Here is a 24,351-nt window from a genome sequence, read left to right on the forward strand (position 1 = left end):
ACCTACAAACAAGCAAGTTTTCTGGCTCTCACAGACCTGTAACTTCTTCTTCAAGAGGCTCCTCTGTCTTCCACTCGTTACCTGTATTAATGGCACCTGTTTGAACTTGTTATCAGTATAAAAGACACCTGTCCACAACCTTAAACAGTCACACTCCAAACTCCACTATGGCCAAGACCAAAGAGCTGTCAAAGGACACCAGAAACAAAACTGTAGACCTGCACCAGGCTGGGAAGACTGAATCTGCAATAGGTAAGCAGCTTGGTTTGAAGAAATCAACTGTGGGAGCAATTATTAGGAAATGGAAGACATACAAGACCACTGATAATCTCCCTCGATCTGGGGCTCCACGCTAGATCTCACCCCGTGGGGTCAAAATTATCACAATCTCAGAACCACAAGGGGGGACCTAGTGAATGACCTGCAGAGAGCTGGGACCAAAGTAACAAAGCCTACCATCAGTAACAAACTATGCCACCAGGGACTCAAATCCTGCAGTGCCAGACGTGTCCCCCTGCTTAAGCCAGTACATGTCCAGGCCCGTCTGAAGTTTGCTAGAGAGCATTTGGATGATCCAGAAGAAGATTGGGAGAATGTCATATGGTCAGATGAAACCAAAATATAACTTTTTGGTAAAAACTCAACTCGTCGTGTTTGGAGGACAAAGAATGCTGAGTTGCATCCAAAGAACACCATACCTACTGTGAAGCATGGGGGTGGAAACATCTTGCTTTGGGGCTGTTTTTCTGCAAAGGGACCAGGACGACTGATCCGTGTAAAGGAAAGAATGAATGGGGCCATGTATCGTGAGATTTTGAGTGAAAACCTCCTTCCATCAGCAGGGGCATTGAAGATGAAACGTGGCTGGGTCTTTCAGCATGACAATGATCCCAAACACACCGCCCGGGCAACGAAGGAGTGGCTTCGTAAGAAGCATTTCAAGGTCCTGGAGTGGCCTAGCCAGTCTCCAGATCTCAACCCCATAGAAAATCTTTGGAGGGAGTTGAAAGTCCGTGTTGCCCAGGAACAGCCCCAAAACATCACTGCTCTAGAGGAGATCTGCATGGAGGAATGGGCCAAAATACCAGCAACAGTGTGTGAAAACCTTGTGAAGACTTACAGAAAACGTTTGACCTCTGTCTTTGCCAACAAAGGGTATATAACAAAGTATTGAGATAAACTTTTGTTATTGACCAAATACTTATTTTCCACCATAATTTGCAAATAAATTCATAAAAAATCCTACAATGTGATTTTCTGGATTTTTTTTTCTCATTTTGTCTGTCATAGTTGAAGTGTACCTATGATGAAAATGACAGGCCTCTCTCATCTTTTTAAGTGGGAGAACTTGCACAATTGGTGGCTGACTAAACACTTTTTTGCCCCACTGTATATATAATGGGATTCTGATGAATAGAAACTAATGAATCAATAAATATATCATTTGATTCTGATGAATAGAATCAAATGAATCAGTAAATATATAATGTGATTCTGATGAATAGAATCAAATGAATCAGTAAATATATAATGTGATTCTAATGAATAGAATCAAATGAATCAGTAAATATATAATGTGATTCTGATGAATAGAATCAAATGAATCAGTAAATATATAATGTGATTCTGATGAATAGAATCAAATGAATCAGTAAATATATAATGTGATTCTGATGAATAGAATCAAATGAATCAGTAAATATATAATGTGATTCTGATGAATAGAATCAAATGAATCAGTAAATATATAATGTGATTCTGATGAATAGAATCAAATGAATCAGAAAATATATCATGTGATTCTGATGAATAGAATCAAATGAATCAGAAAATATATCATGTGATTCTGATGAATAGAATCAAATGAATCAGTAAATATATCATGTGATTCTGATGAATAGAATCAAGTGATTCTGATGAATAGAATCAAATGAATCAGTAAATATATAATGTGATTCTGATTAATAGAATCAAATGAATCAGTAAATATATAATGTGATTCTGATGAATAGAATCAAATGAATCAGTAAATATATCATGTGATTCTGATGAATAGAATCAAATGAATCAGTAAATATATAATGTGATTCTGGTGAATAGAATCAAATTAATCAGTAAATATATAATGTGATTCTGATGAATAGAATCAAATGAATCAGTAAATATATAATGTGATTCTGATGAATAGAATCAAATGAATCAGTAAATATATAATGTGATTCTGATGAATAGAATCAAATGAATCAGAAAATATATCATGTGATTCTGATGAATAGAATCAAATGAATCAGTAAATATATCATGTGATTCTGATGAATAGAATCAAGTGATTCTGATGAATAGAATCAAATGAATCAGTAAATATATAATGTGATTCTGATTAATAGAATCAAATGAATCAGTAAATATATAATGTGATTCTGATGAATAGAATCAAATGAATCAGTAAATATATCATGTGATTCTGATGAATAGAATCAAATGAATCAGTAAATATATAATGTGATTCTGGTGAATAGAATCAAACTAATCAGTAAATATATAATGTGATTCTGATGAATTGAATCAAATGAAGCAGTAAATATATAATGTGATTCTGATTAATAGAATCAAATGAATCAGTAAATATATAATGTGATTCTGATGAATAGAATCAAATGAATCAGTAAATATATAATGTGATTCTGATGAATAGAATCAAATGAATCAGTAAATATATAAATGTGATTCTGATGAATAGAATCAAATGAATCAGTAAATATATCATGTGATTCTGATGAATAGAATCAAATGAATCAGTAAATATATCATGTGATTCTGATGAATAGAATCAAATGAATCAGTAAATATATAATGTGATTCTGATGAATAGAATCAAATGAATCAGTAAATATATAATGTGATTCTGGTGAATAGAATCAAATTAATCAGTAAATATATAATGTGATTCTGATGAATAGAATCAAATGAAGCAGTAAATATATAATGTGATTCTGATGAATAGAATCAAATGAATCAGTAAATATATAATGTGATTCTGATGAATAGAATCAAATGAATCAGTAAATATATAATGTGATTCTGATGAATAGAATCAAATGAATCAGTAAATATATAATGTGATTCTGATGAATAGAATCAAATGAATCAGTAAATATATAATGTGATTCTGATGAATAGAATCAAATGAATCAGTAAATATATAATGTGATTCTGATGAATAGAATCAAATGAATTAGTATATATATAATGTGATTCTGATGAATAGAATCAAATGAATCAGAAAATATATCATGTGATTCTGATGAAAAGAATCAAATGAATCAGTAAATATATAATGTCATTCTGATGAATAGAATCAAATGAATCAGAAAATATATCATGTGATTCTGATGAAAAGAATCAAATGAATCAGTAAATATATCTTGTGATTCTGATGAATAGAATCAAATGAATCAGTAAATATATCATGTGATTCTGATGAATAGAATCAAATGAATCAGAAAATATATCATGTGATTCTGATGAATAGAATCAAATGAATCAGTAAATATATCATGTGATTCTGATGAATAGAATCAAGTGATTCTGATGAATAGAATCAAATGAATCAGTAAATATATAATGTGATTCTGATTAATAGAATCAAATGAATCAGTAAATATATAATGTGATTCTGATGAATAGAATCAAATGAATCAGTAAATATATCATGTGATTCTGATGAATAGAATCAAATGAATCAGTAAATATATAATGTGATTCTGGTGAATAGAATCAAACTAATCAGTAAATATATAATGTGATTCTGATGAATTGAATCAAATGAAGCAGTAAATATATAATGTGATTCTGATGAATAGAATCAAATGAATCAGTAAATATATAATGTGATTCTGATGAATAGAATCAAATGAATCAGTAAATATATAATGTGATTCTGATGAATAGAATCAAATGAATCAGTAAATATATAAATGTGATTCTGATGAATAGAATCAAATGAATCAGTAAATATATCATGTGATTCTGATGAATAGAATCAAATGAATCAGTAAATATATCATGTGATTCTGATGAATAGAATCAAATGAATCAGTAAATATATCATGTGATTCTGATGAATAGAATCAAATGAATCAGTAAATATATAATGTGATTCTGATGAATAGAATCAAATGAATCAGTAAATATATAATGTGATTCTGGTGAATAGAATCAAATTAATCAGTAAATATATAATGTGATTCTGATGAATAGAATCAAATGAAGCAGTAAATATATAATGTGATTCTGATGAATAGAATCAAATGAATCAGTAAATATATAATGTGATTCTGATGAATAGAATCAAATGAATCAGTAAATATATAATGTGATTCTGATGAATAGAATCAAATGAATCAGTAAATATATAATGTGATTCTGATGAATAGAATCAAATGAATCAGTAAATATATAATGTGATTCTGATGAATAGAATCAAATGAATCAGTAAATATATAATGTGATTCTGATGAATAGAATCAAATGAATTAGTATATATATAATGTGATTCTGATGAATAGAATCAAATGAATCAGAAAATATATCATGTGATTCTGATGAAAAGAATCAAATGAATCAGTAAATATATAATGTGATTCTGATGAATAGAATCAAATGAATCAGTAAATATATCATGTGATTCTGATGAAAAGAATCAAATGAATCAGTAAATATATCTTGTGATTCTGATGAATAGAATCAAATGAATCAGTAAATATATCATGTGATTCTGATGAATAGAATCAAATGAATCAGTAAATATATAATGTGATTCTGATGAATAGAATCAAATGAATCAGTAAATATATAATGTGATTCTGATGAATAGAATCAAATGAATGAGTATATATATAATGTGATTCTGATGAATAGAATCAAATGAATCAGAAAATATATCATGTGATTCTGATGAAAAGAATCAAATGAATCAGTAAATATATAATGTCATTCTGATGAATAGAATCAAATGAATCAGAAAATATATCATGTGATTCTGATGAAAAGAATCAAATGAATCAGTAAATATATCTTGTGATTCTGATGAATAGAATCAAATGAATCAGTAAATATATCATGTGATTCTGATGAATAGAATCAAATGAATCAGTAAATATATAATGTGATTCTGATGAATAGAATCAAATGAATCAGAAAATATATCATGTGATTCTGATGAATAGAATCAAATGAATCAGTAAATATATCATGTGATTCTGATGAATAGAATCAAGTGATTCTGATGAATAGAATCAAATGAATCAGTAAATATATAATGTGATTCTGATTAATAGAATCAAATGAATCAGTAAATATATAATGTGATTCTGATGAATAGAATCAAATGAATCAGTAAATATATCATGTGATTCTGATGAATAGAATCAAATGAATCAGTAAATATATAATGTGATTCTGGTGAATAGAATCAAACTAATCAGTAAATATATAATGTGATTCTGATGAATTGAATCAAATGAAGCAGTAAATATATAATGTGATTCTGATTAATAGAATCAAATGAATCAGTAAATATATAATGTGATTCTGATGAATAGAATCAAATGAATCAGTAAATATATAATGTGATTCTGATGAATAGAATCAAATGAATCAGTAAATATATAAATGTGATTCTGATGAATAGAATCAAATGAATCAGTAAATATATCATGTGATTCTGATGAATAGAATCAAATGAATCAGTAAATATATCATGTGATTCTGATGAATAGAATCAAATGAATCAGTAAATATATAATGTGATTCTGATGAATAGAATCAAATGAATCAGTAAATATATAATGTGATTCTGGTGAATAGAATCAAATTAATCAGTAAATATATAATGTGATTCTGATGAATAGAATCAAATGAAGCAGTAAATATATAATGTGATTCTGATGAATAGAATCAAATGAAGCAGTAAATATATAATGTGATTCTGATGAATAGAATCAAATGAATCAGTAAATATATAATGTGATTCTGATGAATAGAATCAAATGAATCAGTAAATATATAATGTGATTCTGATGAATAGAATCAAATGAATCAGTAAATATATAATGTGATTCTGATGAATAGAATCAAATGAATCAGTAAATATATAATGTGATTCTGATGAATAGAATCAAATGAATTAGTATATATATAATGTGATTCTGATGAATAGAATCAAATGAATCAGAAAATATATCATGTGATTCTGATGAAAAGAATCAAATGAATCAGTAAATATATAATGTCATTCTGATGAATAGAATCAAATGAATCAGAAAATATATCATGTGATTCTGATGAAAAGAATCAAATGAATCAGTAAATATATCTTGTGATTCTGATGAATAGAATCAAATGAATCAGTAAATATATCATGTGATTCTGATGAATAGAATCAAATGAATCAGAAAATATATCATGTGATTCTGATGAATAGAATCAAATGAATCAGTAAATATATCATGTGATTCTGATGAATAGAATCAAGTGATTCTGATGAATAGAATCAAATGAATCAGTAAATATATAATGTGATTCTGATTAATAGAATCAAATGAATCAGTAAATATATAATGTGATTCTGATGAATAGAATCAAATGAATCAGTAAATATATCATGTGATTCTGATGAATAGAATCAAATGAATCAGTAAATATATAATGTGATTCTGGTGAATAGAATCAAACTAATCAGTAAATATATAATGTGATTCTGATGAATTGAATCAAATGAAGCAGTAAATATATAATGTGATTCTGATGAATAGAATCAAATGAATCAGTAAATATATAATGTGATTCTGATGAATAGAATCAAATGAATCAGTAAATATATAATGTGATTCTGATGAATAGAATCAAATGAATCAGTAAATATATAAATGTGATTCTGATGAATAGAATCAAATGAATCAGTAAATATATCATGTGATTCTGATGAATAGAATCAAATGAATCAGTAAATATATCATGTGATTCTGATGAATAGAATCAAATGAATCAGTAAATATATCATGTGATTCTGATGAATAGAATCAAATGAATCAGTAAATATATAATGTGATTCTGATGAATAGAATCAAATGAATCAGTAAATATATAATGTGATTCTGGTGAATAGAATCAAATTAATCAGTAAATATATAATGTGATTCTGATGAATAGAATCAAATGAAGCAGTAAATATATAATGTGATTCTGATGAATAGAATCAAATGAATCAGTAAATATATAATGTGATTCTGATGAATAGAATCAAATGAATCAGTAAATATATAATGTGATTCTGATGAATAGAATCAAATGAATTAGTATATATATAATGTGATTCTGATGAATAGAATCAAATGAATCAGAAAATATATCATGTGATTCTGATGAAAAGAATCAAATGAATCAGTAAATATATAATGTCATTCTGATGAATAGAATCAAATGAATCAGAAAATATATCATGTGATTCTGATGAAAAGAATCAAATGAATCAGTAAATATATCTTGTGATTCTGATGAATAGAATCAAATGAATCAGTAAATATATCATGTGATTCTGATGAATAGAATCAAATGAATCAGTAAATATATAATGTGATTCTGATGAATAGAATCAAATGAATCAGTAAATATATAATGTGATTCTGATGAATAGAATCAAATGAATGAGTATATATATAATGTGATTCTGATGAATAGAATCAAATGAATCAGAAAATATATCATGTGATTCTGATGAAAAGAATCAAATGAATCAGTAAATATATAATGTCATTCTGATGAATAGAATCAAATGAATCAGAAAATATATCATGTGATTCTGATGAAAAGAATCAAATGAATCAGTAAATATATCTTGTGATTCTGATGAATAGAATCAAATGAATCAGTAAATATATCATGTGATTCTGATGAATAGAATCAAATGAATCAGTAAATATATAATGTGATTCTGATGAATAGAATCAAATGAATCAGTAAATATATAATGTGATTCTGATGAATAGAATCAAATGAATCAGTAAATATATAATGTGATTCTGATTAATAGAATCAAATGAATCAGTAAATATATAATGTGATTCTGATGAATAGAATCAAATGAATTAGTAAATATATAATGTGATTCTGATGAATAGAATCAAATGAATCAGAAAATATATCATGTGATTCTGATGAAAAGAATCAAATGAATCAGTAAATAAATCATGTCATTCTGATGAATAGAATCAAATGAATCAGAAAATATATCATGTGATTCTGATGAAAAGAATCAAATGAATCAGTAAATATATAATGTGATTCTGATTAATAGAATCAAATGAATCAGTAAATATATAATGTGATTCTGATGAATAGAATCAAATGAATCAGTAAATATATCATGTGATTCTGATGAATAGAATCAAATGAATCAGTAAATATATAATGTGATTCTGGTGAATAGAATCAAATTAATCAGTAAATATATAATGTGATTCTGATGAATAGAATCAAATGAAGCAGTAAATATATAATGTGATTCTGATGAATAGAATCAAATGAATCAGTAAATATATAATGTGATTCTGATGAATAGAATCAAATGAATCAGTAAATATATACTGTGATTCTGATGAATAGAATCAAATGAATCAGTAAATATATAAATGTGATTCTGATGAATAGAATCAAATGAATCAGTAAATATATCATGTGATTCTGATGAATAGAATCAAATGAATCAGTAAATATATAATGTGATTCTGATGAATAGAATCAAATGAATCAGTAAATATATAATTTGATTCTGATGAATAGAATCAAATGAATTAGTAAATATATAATGTGATTCTGATGAATAGAATCAACTGAATCAGTAAATATATAATGTGATTCTGATGAATAGAATCAAATGAATCAGTAAATATATAATGTGATTCTGATGAATAGAATCAAATGAATCAGTAAATATATAATGTGATTCTGATGAATAGAATCAAATGAATCAGTAAATATATAATGTGATTCTGATGAATAGAATCAAATGAATTAGTAAATATATCATGTGATTCTGATGAAAAGAATCAAATGAATCAGAAAATATATCATGTGATTCTGATGAAAAGAATCAAATGAATCAGCAAATATATCATGTCATCCTGATGAATAGAATCAAATGAATCAGCAAATATATCATGTCATCCTGATGAATAGAATCAAATGAATCAGAAAATATATCATGTCATTCTGATGAATAGAATCAAATGAATCAGTAAATATATAATGTGATTCTGATGAATAGAATCAAATGAATCAGAAAATATATCATGTGATTCTGATGAAAAGAATCAAATGAATCAGTAAATATATCATGTCATTCTGATGAATAGAATCAAATGAATCAGAAAATATATCATGTGATTCTGATGAAAAGAATCAAATGAATCAGTAAATATATAATGTGATTCTGATGAATAGAATCAAATGAATCAGTAAATATATAATGTGATTCTGATGAATAGAATCAAATGAATCAGTAAATATATAATGTGATTCTGATGAATAGAATCAAATGAATCAGTAAATATATAATGTGATTCTGATGAATAGAATCAAATGAATCAGTAAATATATAATGTGATTCTGATGAATAGAATCAAATGAATCAGTAAATATATAATGTGCCTTTCCACAGAGGCTTCTATACATGGAAACCAAAAAGGTTTTTATCTAGATGTAAAAGTGGTTCTCCTTTGGGGACAGCCAAATAACCCTTCTGGAAACCCTGTATTTGTAAAAGAGTATTGACATGTTTACAGGTGTGTTTTGTACAGTGACGGTATACTAACAGGTAGTGTGTGTTGTCGTGTAGGATCAGGTGGACACCCTGTTGTTCCAGAAGAGTAGCCTGAGGGACAAGGCCAAGCGCTTCGAAGAGGCACTGAGAAGAAGCACCGACGAACACATAATGGTACCATAACACATTATAAATTACCTGAACACTTCACTAGCTTATGCTCTGGCTTCAGTAACACAGTGTCTGTCTGTCTGTCTGTCTGTCTGTCTGTCTGTCTGTCTGTCTGTCTGTCTGTCTGTCTGTCTGTCTGTCTGTCTGTCTGTCTGTCTGTCTGTCTGTCTGTCTGTCTGTCTGTCTGTCTGTCTGTCTGTCTGTCTGTCTGTCTGTCTGTCTGTCTGTCTGTCTGTCTGTCTGTCTGTCTGTCTGTCTGTCTGTCTGTCTGTCTGTCTGTCTGTCTGTCTGTGTGTGTGTGTGTGTGTGTGTGTGTGTGTGTGTGTGTGTGTGTGTGTGTGTGTGTGTGTGTGTGTGTGTGTGTGTAGGATACCCTAGCCCCATACCAGCACATTGAGGAGGATTTGAAGAGCTTGAAGGATGTTGTGGAGATGAAGAACAACCAGATTCACCAACAGGAGAAGAAGATCTCTGACCTGGAGACAGTGGTAGGATCAATAGACACACACACACACACACACACACACACACACACACACACACACACACACACACACACACACACACACACACACACACACACACATACACTCACCCTAACAGACAGGACAGGACACAGTCACCCTAACAGACAGGACACAGACAGTACAGTACACAGACAACACAGTACACAGACAGTACAGTACAGTACAGTACAGTACACAGACAGTACAGTACACAGACAGTACACTACACAGACAGTACAGTACACAGACAGTGCATTACACAGACGGTACAGCACAGTACAGTACACAGACAGTACAATACACAGACAGTACACTACACAGACAGTACAGTACACAGACAGTACACTACACAGACAGTACAGTACACAGACAGTGCATTACACAGACGGTACAGCACAGTACAGTACACAGACAGTACAATACACAGACAGTACACTACACAGACAGTACAGTACACAGTACAGTACAGTACACAGACAGCACAGTACACACATAGTACAGTACACAGACAGTACAGTACAGTACACAAATAGTACAGTACACACATAGTACAGTACAGTACACAGTACAGCACACAGACAGTACAGTACAGTACACAGATAGTACAGTACAGTACACAGATAGTGCAGTACAGTACAGTACAGTACACAGTACAGTACACAGACAGTACAGTACAGTACACAGATAGTACAGTACAGTACACAGATAGTGCAGTACAGTACAGTACACAGTACAGTACATACACAGTACAGTACACATACAGTGCACTAAAGTACACCGATAGTACAGTACACACACAGTACAGTACAGTCCACAGACAGTTGAAGTTGTCTCTGTGTTTTTGAGCAGGCCCAGAAGACAATACATTTAACATTTACATTTAAGTCATTTAGCAGACGCTCTTATCCAGAGCAACTTACAAATTGGAAAGTTCATACATATCCATCCTGGTCCCCCCGTGGGAATTGAACCCTGGTCCCCCCATGGGAATTGAACCCACAACCCTGGCGTTGCAAGCGCCATGCTCTACCAACTGAGCCACACGGGACCGGGACACAGTCACCCTAACAGACAGGACAGGACACACTCACCCTAGCAGACAGGACAGGACAGGGCACACTCACCCTAACAGACGGGACGGGACAGGACAGGACAGGACACACTCACCCTAACAGACGGGACGGGACAGGACAGGACAGGACACACTCACCCTAACAGACGGGACGGGACAGGACAGGACAGGACACACTCACCCTAACAGACGGGACGGGACAATAGAGTACAGTACAGTTGAAGTTGTCTCTGTGTTTTTGAGCAGGCCCAGAAGAACGTTGTGCTAGAGGAACGTATGCAGGTGCTACAGCAGCAGAACGAAGACCTGACGGCCCGTATAGACAATAACCTAGCTCTGTCCAGGTAACACACACCTGGAAAACAACTAAACAAATAACAATACAACATGCCTTTTCTTACTAGTTGTTTTCAGCAGCAATATCGCAAAATTCCAGGAATATTTTCGATATTGCTACTATGCAAGTACCATAACTATACAATTTATACCTTCTGTATCCTGTGCAAGTGATGAATAAATGTAGATTTTATTTGATATAGCGTGTATCTAGCACATGGCCTCACATGTGAATCCTTAAAGAGATGGGAGGGGCTAAGGCTTAAGAGGGTGTGAACGATGCTGAATGGGTGGAGACAAAGAAGAGCTCTCCACTATTTGTACCAAAACATTCAAGGGCCATTTTCGCAAAAGTTGGGTTACAAGTTTATCAGCTTTCAAAGCAGATTCACTAATCAACTGTAGTGTATAACATACCATTTTCTAGCTCTGAGTCTCTACTTTTATCGAATGTAAAAAAATATAATTTTCAAATTTTACTACATAAGACGAAATCGAGGCAGTCGGTCACATATGTAAATCTAGCAAACCAAGCAACTAATGCAACTTTATAAACAATGCTTTGGTTCATTTCTAGCTTGTTAGCTTGTTAGCTTGTTAGCTTGTTAGCTAGCTAACCAGTTCAAATAATGACCATGTCATAGCTGACAACGTCATAACTTCAGCAAATTTGTATTCATTATTACAGGAAAATAAACTCACAACAAGATCTTTATTTACATGTTAATAGCGAGCTAATTACAGAGATTAGCTTACGTTTCTGATTGTGATTAAGTAAAAGCAAGGCATTCTACCTGAGGATTTAGAATTTGCACACTGTCTCATTGGCCTAACTGTATATCTTAATCTGACTTCGGTGCAGGTCCTGCTGTTCTTCACATTACCGTCTCTGATAAACACACACTATATCAAATTAAATCTAAGTTTATTTGTCACATGCACAGGATACTCTTTTGTTTAGACATGTAGCTAGCTAGCTAGCTTAACAATGAACCATCATCCCAACTCATAACGTTACTACCATGCATGAATCTACAGGTAGCTAAAGCGAACCAACTAGCTAGGTTCAATGTTAGCTAGCTAGCCAACATTAGGCTATAACTAGCAATGCAATGCAATAAGATAAGAATAATATTACTACACAGATCATACACGTAACGTTAGCTAGCGAGCCAGCCAGCTAACGTTAACTAGCGAGCTAACAGTACGTTTTAACTTGCAATGAAAACAACTTTCTGAATAAATTAGAAACATATAATATCTGAAAATGTAGCTAGCTACACTCTCTTACCCGTGTACATGGATGGACGCTTCTCCCTCTCTGTCACGGTTGCCACGGTTGCCCTTAGTTTGAAGATGTAATCCGGAGACAGGTGTTTACAACAGTCTTCTGTGTGTTCTCTTTTGGACTCCATCCTAATAATCAATAATATATATCATATATATATATATATATATCATAATCAAACACCAGAATTTTCTCCATCTCCTTAGCTATCATACTCTGCTTCCACCGGGCATTCCACTGATTTCAAAACTCGGTCCACTTCTTTGTTGCAGTTCTTCGTAAATGTCTTTCAAAAAAAGCTGCTTTAGAACGGATTACCTACACATACTGAGCAACTCAAGTTCTAAACAGAAGCCTGCTACATGGCAGACCAATCCCAACTCATCTCTCAGCATGTCCAGCCCAGCCATTATCTCAGCCAATAATGGCTAGCTGGAAGGTTCCCATATTTTTCTGTGGCTTAACCAATTAGGCTCGTAATTTAACAATTTTTATTCGTATTAACAGATGTCATACAAATTTGTTACTAAGGCACGTGAAAGATTACATTTTCCAGAAGGCATTTTTGCCAAAAAAATGCATTTTGATAAAAAATGTATGTTTACTTTCAAATGCCTCTCCTGTGGAGTAGTGATGTGTGACATATGCCCAGTTTCCTGAAACGGGTCACATATAACCCTGTCTCACTTCCCCATCCAGGCATCTCTCAGAGGAGAACGCTAACCTGCAGGAGAATGTAGAGAAGGAGAACGGAGAGAAGAAACGACTGAGCCGTAACAATGAGGAGCTCCTCTGGCGTCTACAGACCTCCCCTCTCTGCTCCCCCTGCTCCTCTCCCATCCACCGCTCCTTCTCCACCTCCCCCACTCCGTCTTCCTGCCTCTTCTCCTGCTCTCCCGGGATGGGAGGAGGGACGGGGTTTGACTCCCCCTCTCACTACTGTGGGGGATACCTGCCCCCCGCACCTACACATGGCTACTCCCCTAGTCACAGAGATAATCAGAATCAGTCTCCAGGGCCGGCTACGCCCACTCACAGAGGATTCTCCAATCAGAATCAGTGTCCAGGACCGACCACGCCCACTCACAGAGGATTCTCCAATCAGAATCAGTCTCCAGGACCGGCGACGCCTACTCACCGAGTGTCACCCAATCACTGTCACTCGCCTGCTCGGCTCAACCCCCTCATGAGATGAGCTCACCTTTCTCTCTTCCTGTCTTTCTTTCTCTTTTCATCTCTTTTCTGTTAATAATCTCTCGTGGACAGACTACTTAGACATAAATGGTAGTGTACATCTGTCATGATACAATGGAATGTGTGCGATAACTAGCAGCATTAGTTCAGGTGTTTTGGACAAAATCACTATTTTTTGCTTGTGTAATCGTCTTTCAAAAGTGGAGGGGACATTTGGCCCGTTATTAACTTGCATAAAGGGTGGAGCTCTTTGTTCCAGTTTTGATCCTCTCTTTAACACATACTGTATGGACCCAGAATTGAATCGAACATCTGACCAGTCACGCAAAGTTCTGGTTTAACCAAGATAACTTTTCTGATATAATGTTGCACGAGGTTTAAGTGCTAGATAAGATGCGTGTTCTCTCCAGCTACAACGGCTGTAAGAAAAGAGAATAGACAGAACTCCACTAGCATCGCTAATATACTCTAACAATGCCTTTCTGCTAGCCACTCGATGGCTAACTCCACTAGCATCTCTGTATCCATTGACCCAGGCTAGCTGACCTAGCCTCTCGTTGGCTAACCCCACTAGCATCTCTGTAGCCATTGACCCAGGCTAGCTGACCTAGCCTCTCATTGGCTAACTCCACTAGCATCTCTGTAGCCATTGACCCAGGCTAGCTGACCTAGCCTCTCGTTGGCTAACTCCACTAGCATCTCTGTAGCCATTGACCCAGGCTAGCTGACCTAGCCTCTCAATGGCTAACTCCACTAGCATCTCTGTACCCATAGACTAAGACTAGCTGACCTAGCCTCTCGATGGCTAACTCCTCTAGCATCTCTGTACCCATAGACTAAGACTAGCTGACCTAGCCTCTCAATGGCTAACTCCACTAGCATCTCTGTACCCATAGACTAAGACTAGCTGACCTAGCCTCTCAATGGCTAACTCCACTAGCATCTCTGTACCTATAGACTAAGACTAGCTGACCTAGCCTCTTGATGGCTAACTCCACTAGCATCTCTGTACCCATAGACTAAGACTAGCTGACCTAGCCTTTCAATGGCTAACTCCACTAGCATCTCTGTACCCATAGACTAAGACTAGCTGACCTAGCCTCTTGATGGCTAACTCCACTAGCATCTCTGTACCCATAGACTAAGACTAGCTGACCTAGCCTCTCAATGGCTAACTCCACTAGCATCTCTGTACCTATAGACTAAGACTAGCTGACCTAGCCTCTTGATGGCTAACTCCACTAGCATCTCTGTACCCATAGACTAAGACTAGCTGACCTAGCCTTTCAATGGCTAAGAAAAGATAATAGCCTTTCAATGGCTAACCCATAGACTAAGACTAGCTGACCTAGCCTCTTGATGGCTAACTCCACTAGCATCTCTGTACCTATCGACTAAGACTAGCTGACCTAGCTTCTCAATGGCTAACTCCACTAGCATCTCTGTACCCATGGACTAAGACTGACCTAGCCTCTTGATGGCTAACTCCACTAGGATCTCTTTACCCATAGACTAAGCCTAGCTGACATAGCCTGTTGATGGCTAACTCCACTAGCATCTCTGTACCAATAGACTCATACTAGCTGACCTAGCCTCTTGATGGCTAACTCCACTAGCATCTCTGTACCCATAGACTCATACTAGCTGACCTAGCCTCTCGATGGCTAACTCCACTAGCATCTCTGTACCCATAGACTCATACTAGCTGACCTAGCCTCTTGATGGCTAACTCCACTAGCATCTCTGTACCCATAGACTCATACTAGCTGACCTAGCCTCTCTGCTGTACCCTGTAGACTCCATGAAGGTACACCACCAGCAAACTGAAGAACACTGGAGACTTATCTCTTTAAGGATCTCTCTTTGTCTGTCCTCAACCTGGATGTGTAGCTGACTGGCTAGCTAGTGCTTGGCCTGCAAGTGGAACCAGCTAACTGATGAACAAGGGAGACCTCTCTATCTCTTTAAGGATCTCTCTCTTTAAGGATCTCTCTCTCTCTGTCCTCACCTGGATGTGTAGCTGACTAGCTAGCTAGTGCTTGGCCAGCAAGTGGAACCAGCTAACTGATGAACAAGGGAGACCTCTCTATCTCTTTAAGGATCTCTCTCTATCTCTTTAAGGAAGCTGACTGGCTAGCTAGTTCTAGAACGTGAGGACGTAGTGCATTCAACCACGGACTACATTGAACGACTCTAGTGTATTCAAACACCAACCACGGGCAGTGCTGAAATGTAGATTGTATTGTGCTCAGCAGAAACGGACTCCGCTTCAATGTATTGTATATAGAAACAGACAGACAGACAGACAGGCTGACAATGTATGTTGTTACAATGAGTAGAAACAGACAGACAGACAGGCTGACAATATATGTTGTTACAATGAGTAGAAACAGACAGACAGACAGGCTGACAATATATGTTGTTACAATGAGTAGAAACAGACAGACAGACAGACAGGCTGACAATGTATCTTGTTACAATGAGTAGAAACAGACAGACAGACAGACAGGCTGACAATATATGTTGTTACAATGAGTAGAAACAGACAGACAGACAGACAGGCTGACAATGTATGTTGTTACAATGAGTAGAAACAGACAGATGGACGGACTGAGAGTATATGTACCACCGGATGGGAACAGTGGTAGTCTCTGCTTAGTTTTTCGGGTCCCAAACCACCACCCCACCCCCTCCACCATGCAGGGACGGACTGGGACCAGAAACAGGACCGGCATTTATAACACACCGATACACGGCTAGTCCATCTCCGCTACCACGAATGTGTCTGTACCAAGTGCTAACTACCAACCAAATGGAACCGTGGATGAAATAACAGGATTCTCTCTCAAGGAAGCATCTTTATACTCTGGACCAGTTGTTGTTCACTACCAACTTTTACCAGCACATGAAGTCCAACAGGATTCTCTTTCAAGGAAGCATCTTTATACTCTGGACCAGTTTTTGTTCACTACCAACTTTTACCAGCACATGAAGTCCAACAGGATTTTACAGATGATTTTAAATCCATGTTTTAAAGGATGTTTGATAAACTGTTTCAGTTTTTACCAGCAAAAACAATAACACTTAAACAGAAGCGCTTCCAATCCAGACTGAATCCAAATCCGCTCCAGTCTTCCGCTCTCTCTACATGGATATTACCTGTGGGTAGGGTATGTACATGTATCCCTTAACCGTTGATTCAGTTCAAATGTATCCAACACATATTTAGGATTGACTGATCTACCAATAACAATGGGGAGGCAGGTAACCTATCGGTTAGAGCGATAGGGATTAGTAACCGAAAGGTTGCTAGTTTGAATCCCCCCCCCCCCCGAGCCGACAGGGCGAAAAAAAAAAATCTGTCCTACTGCCCTTGAGCAAGGCACTTAACCTTAACTGGTCTAGGGTCGCTGTCAATAATGGTTGATCCCCTTAGTCGTGACCCCACTCTCTGAGGGTGTCTCAGGGAGAGTTGGGATATGCAAAAAAAAAAGTTTTTTCAATTCACACATAAAATCGGAGATATATACTGTAAGTACCCACGAATAGAGTGTCAGTTAGAACACAGACACCGGGATGTAAAAATACCGACCACAGGAATTGTTGTTTGTTGTTTTCTAAGTGATATTTGTAAACGTATTTATTGGCCTTTTGTATACTTTATCTACTTTACCAAGCATGTCTTCCGGTCCTCTCGCTGTCTGGAGCCTGGGGCCTATAGGTTCCATCCCATGTCTTCCGGTCCTCTCGCTGTCTGGAGCCTGGGGCCTATAGGTTCCATCCCAGGTTTTCCGGTCCTCTCGCTGTCTGGAGCCTGGGGCCTATAGGTTCCATCCCAGGTTTTCCGGTCCTCTTGCTGTCTGGAGCCTGGGGCCTATAGGTTCCATCCCAGGTTTTCCGGTCCTTTCGCTGTCTGGAGCCTGGGGCCTATAGGTTCCATCCCAGGTTTTCCGGTCCTTTCGCTGTCTGGAGCCTGGGGCCTATAGGTTCCATCCCAGGTTTTCCGGTCCTCTCGCTGTCTGGAGCCTGGGGCCTATAGGTTCCATCCCAGGTTTTCCAGTCCTCTCGCTGTCTGGAGCCTGGGGCCTATAGGTTCCATCCCAGGTTTTCCGGTCCTCTCGCTGTCTGGAGCCTGGGGCCTATAGGTTCCATCCCAGGTTTTCCGGTCCTCTTGCTGTCTGGAGCCTGGGGCCTATAGGTTCCATCCCAGGTTTTCCGGTCCTTTCGCTGTCTGGAGCCTGGGGCCTATAGGTTCCATCCCAGGTTTTTCGGTCCTTTCGCTGTCTGGAGCCTGGGGCCTATAGGTTCCATCCCAGGTTTTTCGGTCCTCTTGCTGTCTGGAGCCTGGGGCCTATAGGTTCCATCCCAGGTTTTCCAGTCCTCTCGCTGTCTGGAGCCTGGGGCCTACGGTTCCATCCCAGGTTTTTCGGTCCTCTCCCTGTCTGGAGCCTGGGGCCTACGGTTCCATCCCAGGTTTTTCGGGAATTTTAGGAAAAACCTAGGAATTGTGGGAACATTTTGCAACCCTACGTAGAGTAGTTGTGATGTTTATCAGACCTGGGTTTCAAATACAACAAAAAAATAATCTCAATAAATAGATTAAAATACTTTATCTGTGGCTGTTTGAGCTTGCCTGGCTTAACTAACTCATAGAAAAGTCTCAAAACGGACCCCACCCTCCCCGTCCATTCACTCCAGGCAGACTCAAGGAAACGCTGAAAGTATTTGAAACAATTTGTCTCGTATTTGAAACCAGGTTTTGCTCTGTATTAACAGGAGAAAACGTTGTTTTTTAAACAGAGAGATGCTAGCCGGGCTGTATTCATTCCGCCAAAACAAAACGTTTTGTTTCGTTTTGCAACTAGAACAAGAGTTTCTATTGGACAAAATTCAGGTAGGTTCTTTCCCCGTTTCGTTCTGTTGGACAAAAAATTTTGCAACTTAAAAATGTTTTTTAGCGGAATGAATACCGCCCAGAACTAATTAACCTACTAAATGGGACACAGATTTGTAACAAACAAAAAAATATGTATAAATGCTGGTCTGACCAATAGGAGAAGAGTAGAATGTGATGCTTCTGCCGTTAGACCAATAGGTGACAGAGATTATGGGATGTCGTTTCTCCACCTGGCCAATAGAGGGAGTTTGGAGGGAGGGGGGGGGGGGGGTGTCAAAATGAGAGAGTGTGTATTTCATTGTAATATATCGATTTGTTCAGAAGTGGTTGAAAACGTTCAGAACGCAGCAGATAAATACAGTTTCAAGACACAATGATTGTGTCTTCTCCATGACGTAGAAGAATGTATTTTCTACGTGATATATTTCTATATTTCTATCTGAGCGTTCTGTAACGTTGCCCCTGGTAACCACATTATCACCTCTGTACATACAACGAGAGAGAAACTGTTTATCTTGGGAGTAGTGTACCTAGACACAACTATACTAGAAAAGTCCAGTGTAAGGAGTAGTGTAGATACAACGAGAGAGAAACTGTTTATCTTGGGAGTAGTGTACATACAACGAGAGAGAAACTGTTTATCTTGGGACTGGTGTACCTAGACACAACTATACTAGAAAATACAGTTTAGGGAGTAGTGTAGATTCAACGAGAGAGAAACTTTAAAACGACTGGGATCTTTTTTCAGTCTCTAGCTCTAACCAGGTTTCTGTGATTAGTCAAAACCACAGGTCTTATTGGTGCACACCATTTCAAAACCGCAGGTCTTATTGGTGCACACCATTTCAAAACCACAGTTCTTATTGGTGCACACCTTTTCAAAACCACAGGTCTTATTGGTGCACACCTTTTCAAAACCACAGGTCTTATTGGTGCACACCATTTCAAAACCACAGGTCTTATTGGTGCACACCTTTTCAAAACCACAGTTCTTATTGGTGCACACCTTTTCAAAACCACAGGTCTTATTGGTGCACACCTTTTCAAAACCACAGGTCTTATTGGTGCACACCATTTCAAAACCACAGGTCTTATTGGTGCACACCTTTTCAAAACCACAGGTCTTATTGGTGCACACCTTTTCAAAACCGCAGTTCTTATTGGTGCACACCTTTTCAAAACCGCAGGTCTTATTGGTGCACACCATTTCAAAACCACAGTTCTTATTGGCGCACACCTTTCCTACCCATTTCTCAGTAGTTGGTATTCAGATTTATCGTATGAAGGTGTAGTATTCATACAATAGAGTTTTCAGGACATTTATCTAAAGTCATCCCGAATTTAAATTCGGTGTAGCATTAATTAAAAATAAATAAAAATAGTCCACAGACTACATGGAGAGAACGGTTCAGAATATTAGGGACCAAAAATATAAATGCAACATGTAAAGTGTTGATCCCATGTTTCACGAACTGAAATAAAATATCCAAAAAATGATCTATACGCACAAAAAAGATAATTTCTCTCAAATTTCGTGCACAAATGTGTTTATATCCCTGTTATTGAGCATTTCTCCTTTGCCAACATAATTCATCCACCTGACAGGTGTAGGATATCTAGAAGCTGATGAAACAGCATGATCATTACACTGGTACACCTTGTGCTGGGGACAATTAAAAGGCCACTCGAAAATGTGCAGTTTTGTCACACAACACAATGCCACAGATGTCTCAAGTTTTGAGGGAGCTTGTAATTGGCATGCTGACTGCAGGAATGTACACCAGAGCTGTTTGCCATATAATTGAATGTTCATTTCTCTACCATAAGCCGTCTCCAAAGTCGTTTTAGAGAATTTGGCAGTAGGTCCAACCGGCCTCACAACTGCAGACCACGTGTAACCACGCCAGCCCAGGACCTCCACATCCCACTTCCTCACCTGCAGGATTGTCTGAGACCAGCCACCCAGACAGCTGATGAAACTGTGGGTTTGCACAACTGAAGAATTTCTGCTCAAACTGTCAGAAACCGTCTCAGGGAAGCTCATCTGCGTACTCGTCGTATTCAGGGTCTGACTGCAGTTTGGCGTCGTAACCAACAGTGGGCAAATGCTCACCTTCGATGGCCACCGACACGCAGGAGAAGTGTGCTCTTCACAGATGAATACCGGTTTCAACTGTACATGGGAAAGATGGCAGACAGCGTGTGTGGCGTCGTGTGGGTGAGCGGTTTGCTGATGTCAGTGTTGTGAACAGAGTGCCCCTGGTGGTGGTGTGGTTAAGCTACAGACAATGAACACAATTGCATTTTATCAATGGCAATTTGAATGCACAGAGATACCGTGACGAGATCCTGAAGCCCCATTGTCGTGTCATTTATCATCATTACTATTTTCGCCATCACCTCATGTTTCAGCATGATAATGCACGGGTCCACATGTCACAAGGATCTGTACACAATTCCTGGAAGCTGACATTGTCCCAGTTCTTCCATGGCCTGCATATTCAACAGAGATGTCCCCCATTGAGCATGTTCGGGATGCTCTGGATCGACGTGTACTACAGCGTGTTCCAGTTCCCACCAAAATATCCAGCAACTTCGCACAGCCATTGAAGAGGAGAGGAACAACATTCCACAGGCCACAATCAACAGCCTGATCAACTCTATGTGAAGGAGATGTGTCACGCTGCATGAGGCAAATGGTGGTCACACCAGATACTGACTGGTTTTCTGATCCACGCACCTACTTTTTATTTAAGGTACATTATCTGTGATCAACAGATGCATCAGTCATGTGAAATCCATATATTAGGGCCTAATTAATTAATTTTAATTGACTGATTTCCTTACATGAACCGTAACTCAGTAAAATCTTAGAAATTGTTGCATGTTGTATTATTGTTCAGTGTTAATACACTCATATTCGCGCCTTTTCGGCACCAATTGGTAGATAAAAAAAATACTCTGATCTTGTATTATTATTTTAAAAATGCACCAAGGAGAAATACATTCGCCATTTCCTGTTTTGCAAAAAAAGTCTAATAGTTTGCTTAATTTTCAGTTTGTGACAAAACAATAAAATATGGTGTGGAGAATCATTGTACCATCTAAACCGCTATGAGATATATTTTCCATAAACACAAATATTGCATATTCAGCTGTTTGAAGATGATGTAGAAAAAAAACGAAAGTAAAAGACGCACAAATGAACGTTAAGACCGGGACTCATAGAAATGGCGCCCATAGAACAGATCTACCACTATTTAGACTTGCTTTCAATGAGAATGACAGGTCGCCCAAAAAAGGTACATCTTGCACCTATAAGGTTAGGAAAGTATTCATTAATCATTTTAAAAAACGGTTTAGAGAGCCTTTAATGCACGAAATATATATATTTTTTAAACGGTGAATTGATTCATTCGTTGACACATTCAGTTCTTCAACCCATGGTAATGTTGGAATATGTGCGCGCATATAACTATAATAGGGGAAATAGTGTACAATAGTAGTTATACCCCTCTTCTATTGCCTGCACTAACCATGGAACTGTGTAAATGACACAGACAAGTGTTGCGCCATGCTTCGGGTTCAAACTGTTACGGCTTGGTCTGCGCTCCGTAGCGATTCAATTCACATACATGTCTTTTTTTTTTACATTCAATGTGATCAACATCCGTGACGGCGTTTACCGCGGAAGCAAATGAAGGTATTTCATTTAAAACATTGGAAATTGTCCAAAGGTTAAATGTCACATGCTCACATGAAAATGTCAAGTTAAAAGGCCATAGCCTTACAATTTAAATTCTACATAAATGGCACAACATTTCATTAACATCACATCCCTGTGGGAAGGTTGATAGGCTTCAGCTTGACTGGTTTTCACATTTGTCTCCAGCGATCAGAAGGTAAAACAGATCTAAAACAATTGTCATTTATATTTACAATCCCCTTATTCAAACGGATTACTCATTTACCAAGCTCTTATCAATAGCTCTTATAAATATGTAAATTAAGCGCCACGGTGCATGGAGAATGAAGAAGGGCGTTATTTCAATTGTGGGGGGTAGATATTTTTCACACTTGGAACCGACAAGTCGTTTCATCCCGCGTAAAGGTGGTGGAATTATGAGGGAATTAAATCAATGGCAGAATACGGTGTATCTGTAGACACACCTCTGCCACACCTCAATTTATGCGATCTCTACCGCTAACGAATAGCTGGCCGAAACACGAGTTACCCCGTGCATAAATTCAAGGTCAGAATACGCTTAGAGAGGAAATTGCATAACATTGGAATTAAGTTCCATTTACTCACGCGTAACTCGGATCGGGAATCGGGATAATGGGTGTTGGACCACACTACCTTTACCAAAGGAGGCTCCTCTAGTGAGGAAGAGGAGGACGGTCTTCCTCGTGACATTGACAACACTGTGTTTACATTATGAAACGGTCTCTAGATCCCAATGACTCATACAGGAAACCTGGCTCTGGCTTTTGACTGAATTGGGCCCATAGAACAGTTATGTAGAATACTTGAGAGAGAGAAAAGAAAGTGTTTACATAGCTCTAACAGTGTTTGGACAATTCTGGAAAAACAACAGTATCTGAAGGTAGAACTCTGCCTACCCGGCAGGCCCAGAGGGATGTTTTACTTTCTCCGATCATAGGAGTAACACCATGAATTGGTGCACGAGGCACAAGTACTGCAGTGCAACTTAAGTTTTTCGCCATCGGCTGGAAGACGGTGTCCCCTTTTCTCAGCAGAGAGAGGAGGGAGGGAGGGAGGGAGAGAGGAGGGAGGGAGGGAGGGAGGGAGGGAGGGAGGGAGGGAGAGCCTGGGGAGAGACAGCCTCACTGCTGCTCCCTCCCCTGAGACTGACCATCAGATGCAGGCCATCAGTCTAGTAAATACAGAATATATGATTATGCTCAGTCAGCTGTGCCTCACAAGTAATACAACAAATGATCTATTACCAGTCTGATCATAAACCAACATTTTTTAAATATAATTTCAAAATGGTCCCAGAAGAATAACAGTGGCCAGGGCAGTTCAAGCATAGCCAGTATGCA

General features: G+C 37.0%; 1 protein-coding gene across 1 annotated transcript in view; it reads left to right on the forward strand.

Annotated features, from left to right (window-relative positions):
- Window positions 1-24,059, forward strand: part of mtus2a (microtubule associated tumor suppressor candidate 2a) — a gene marked incomplete in the record, with an annotated part of 168,405 nt that extends 144,346 nt beyond the window's left edge. Inside the window, 4 exon segments of the mRNA XM_055936824.1 lie at window positions 9,902-9,994; window positions 10,360-10,479; window positions 11,816-11,913; window positions 13,893-24,059. Coding sequence (XP_055792799.1) covers window positions 9,902-9,994; window positions 10,360-10,479; window positions 11,816-11,913; window positions 13,893-14,388 — 807 coding nt within the window.
- Window positions 24,060-24,351: the final 292 nt, after the last annotated feature.

Source organism: Salvelinus fontinalis, chromosome 10 (genome assembly GCF_029448725.1).
Source record: "Salvelinus fontinalis isolate EN_2023a chromosome 10, ASM2944872v1, whole genome shotgun sequence".
Taxonomy (NCBI): domain Eukaryota; kingdom Metazoa; phylum Chordata; class Actinopteri; order Salmoniformes; family Salmonidae; genus Salvelinus; species Salvelinus fontinalis.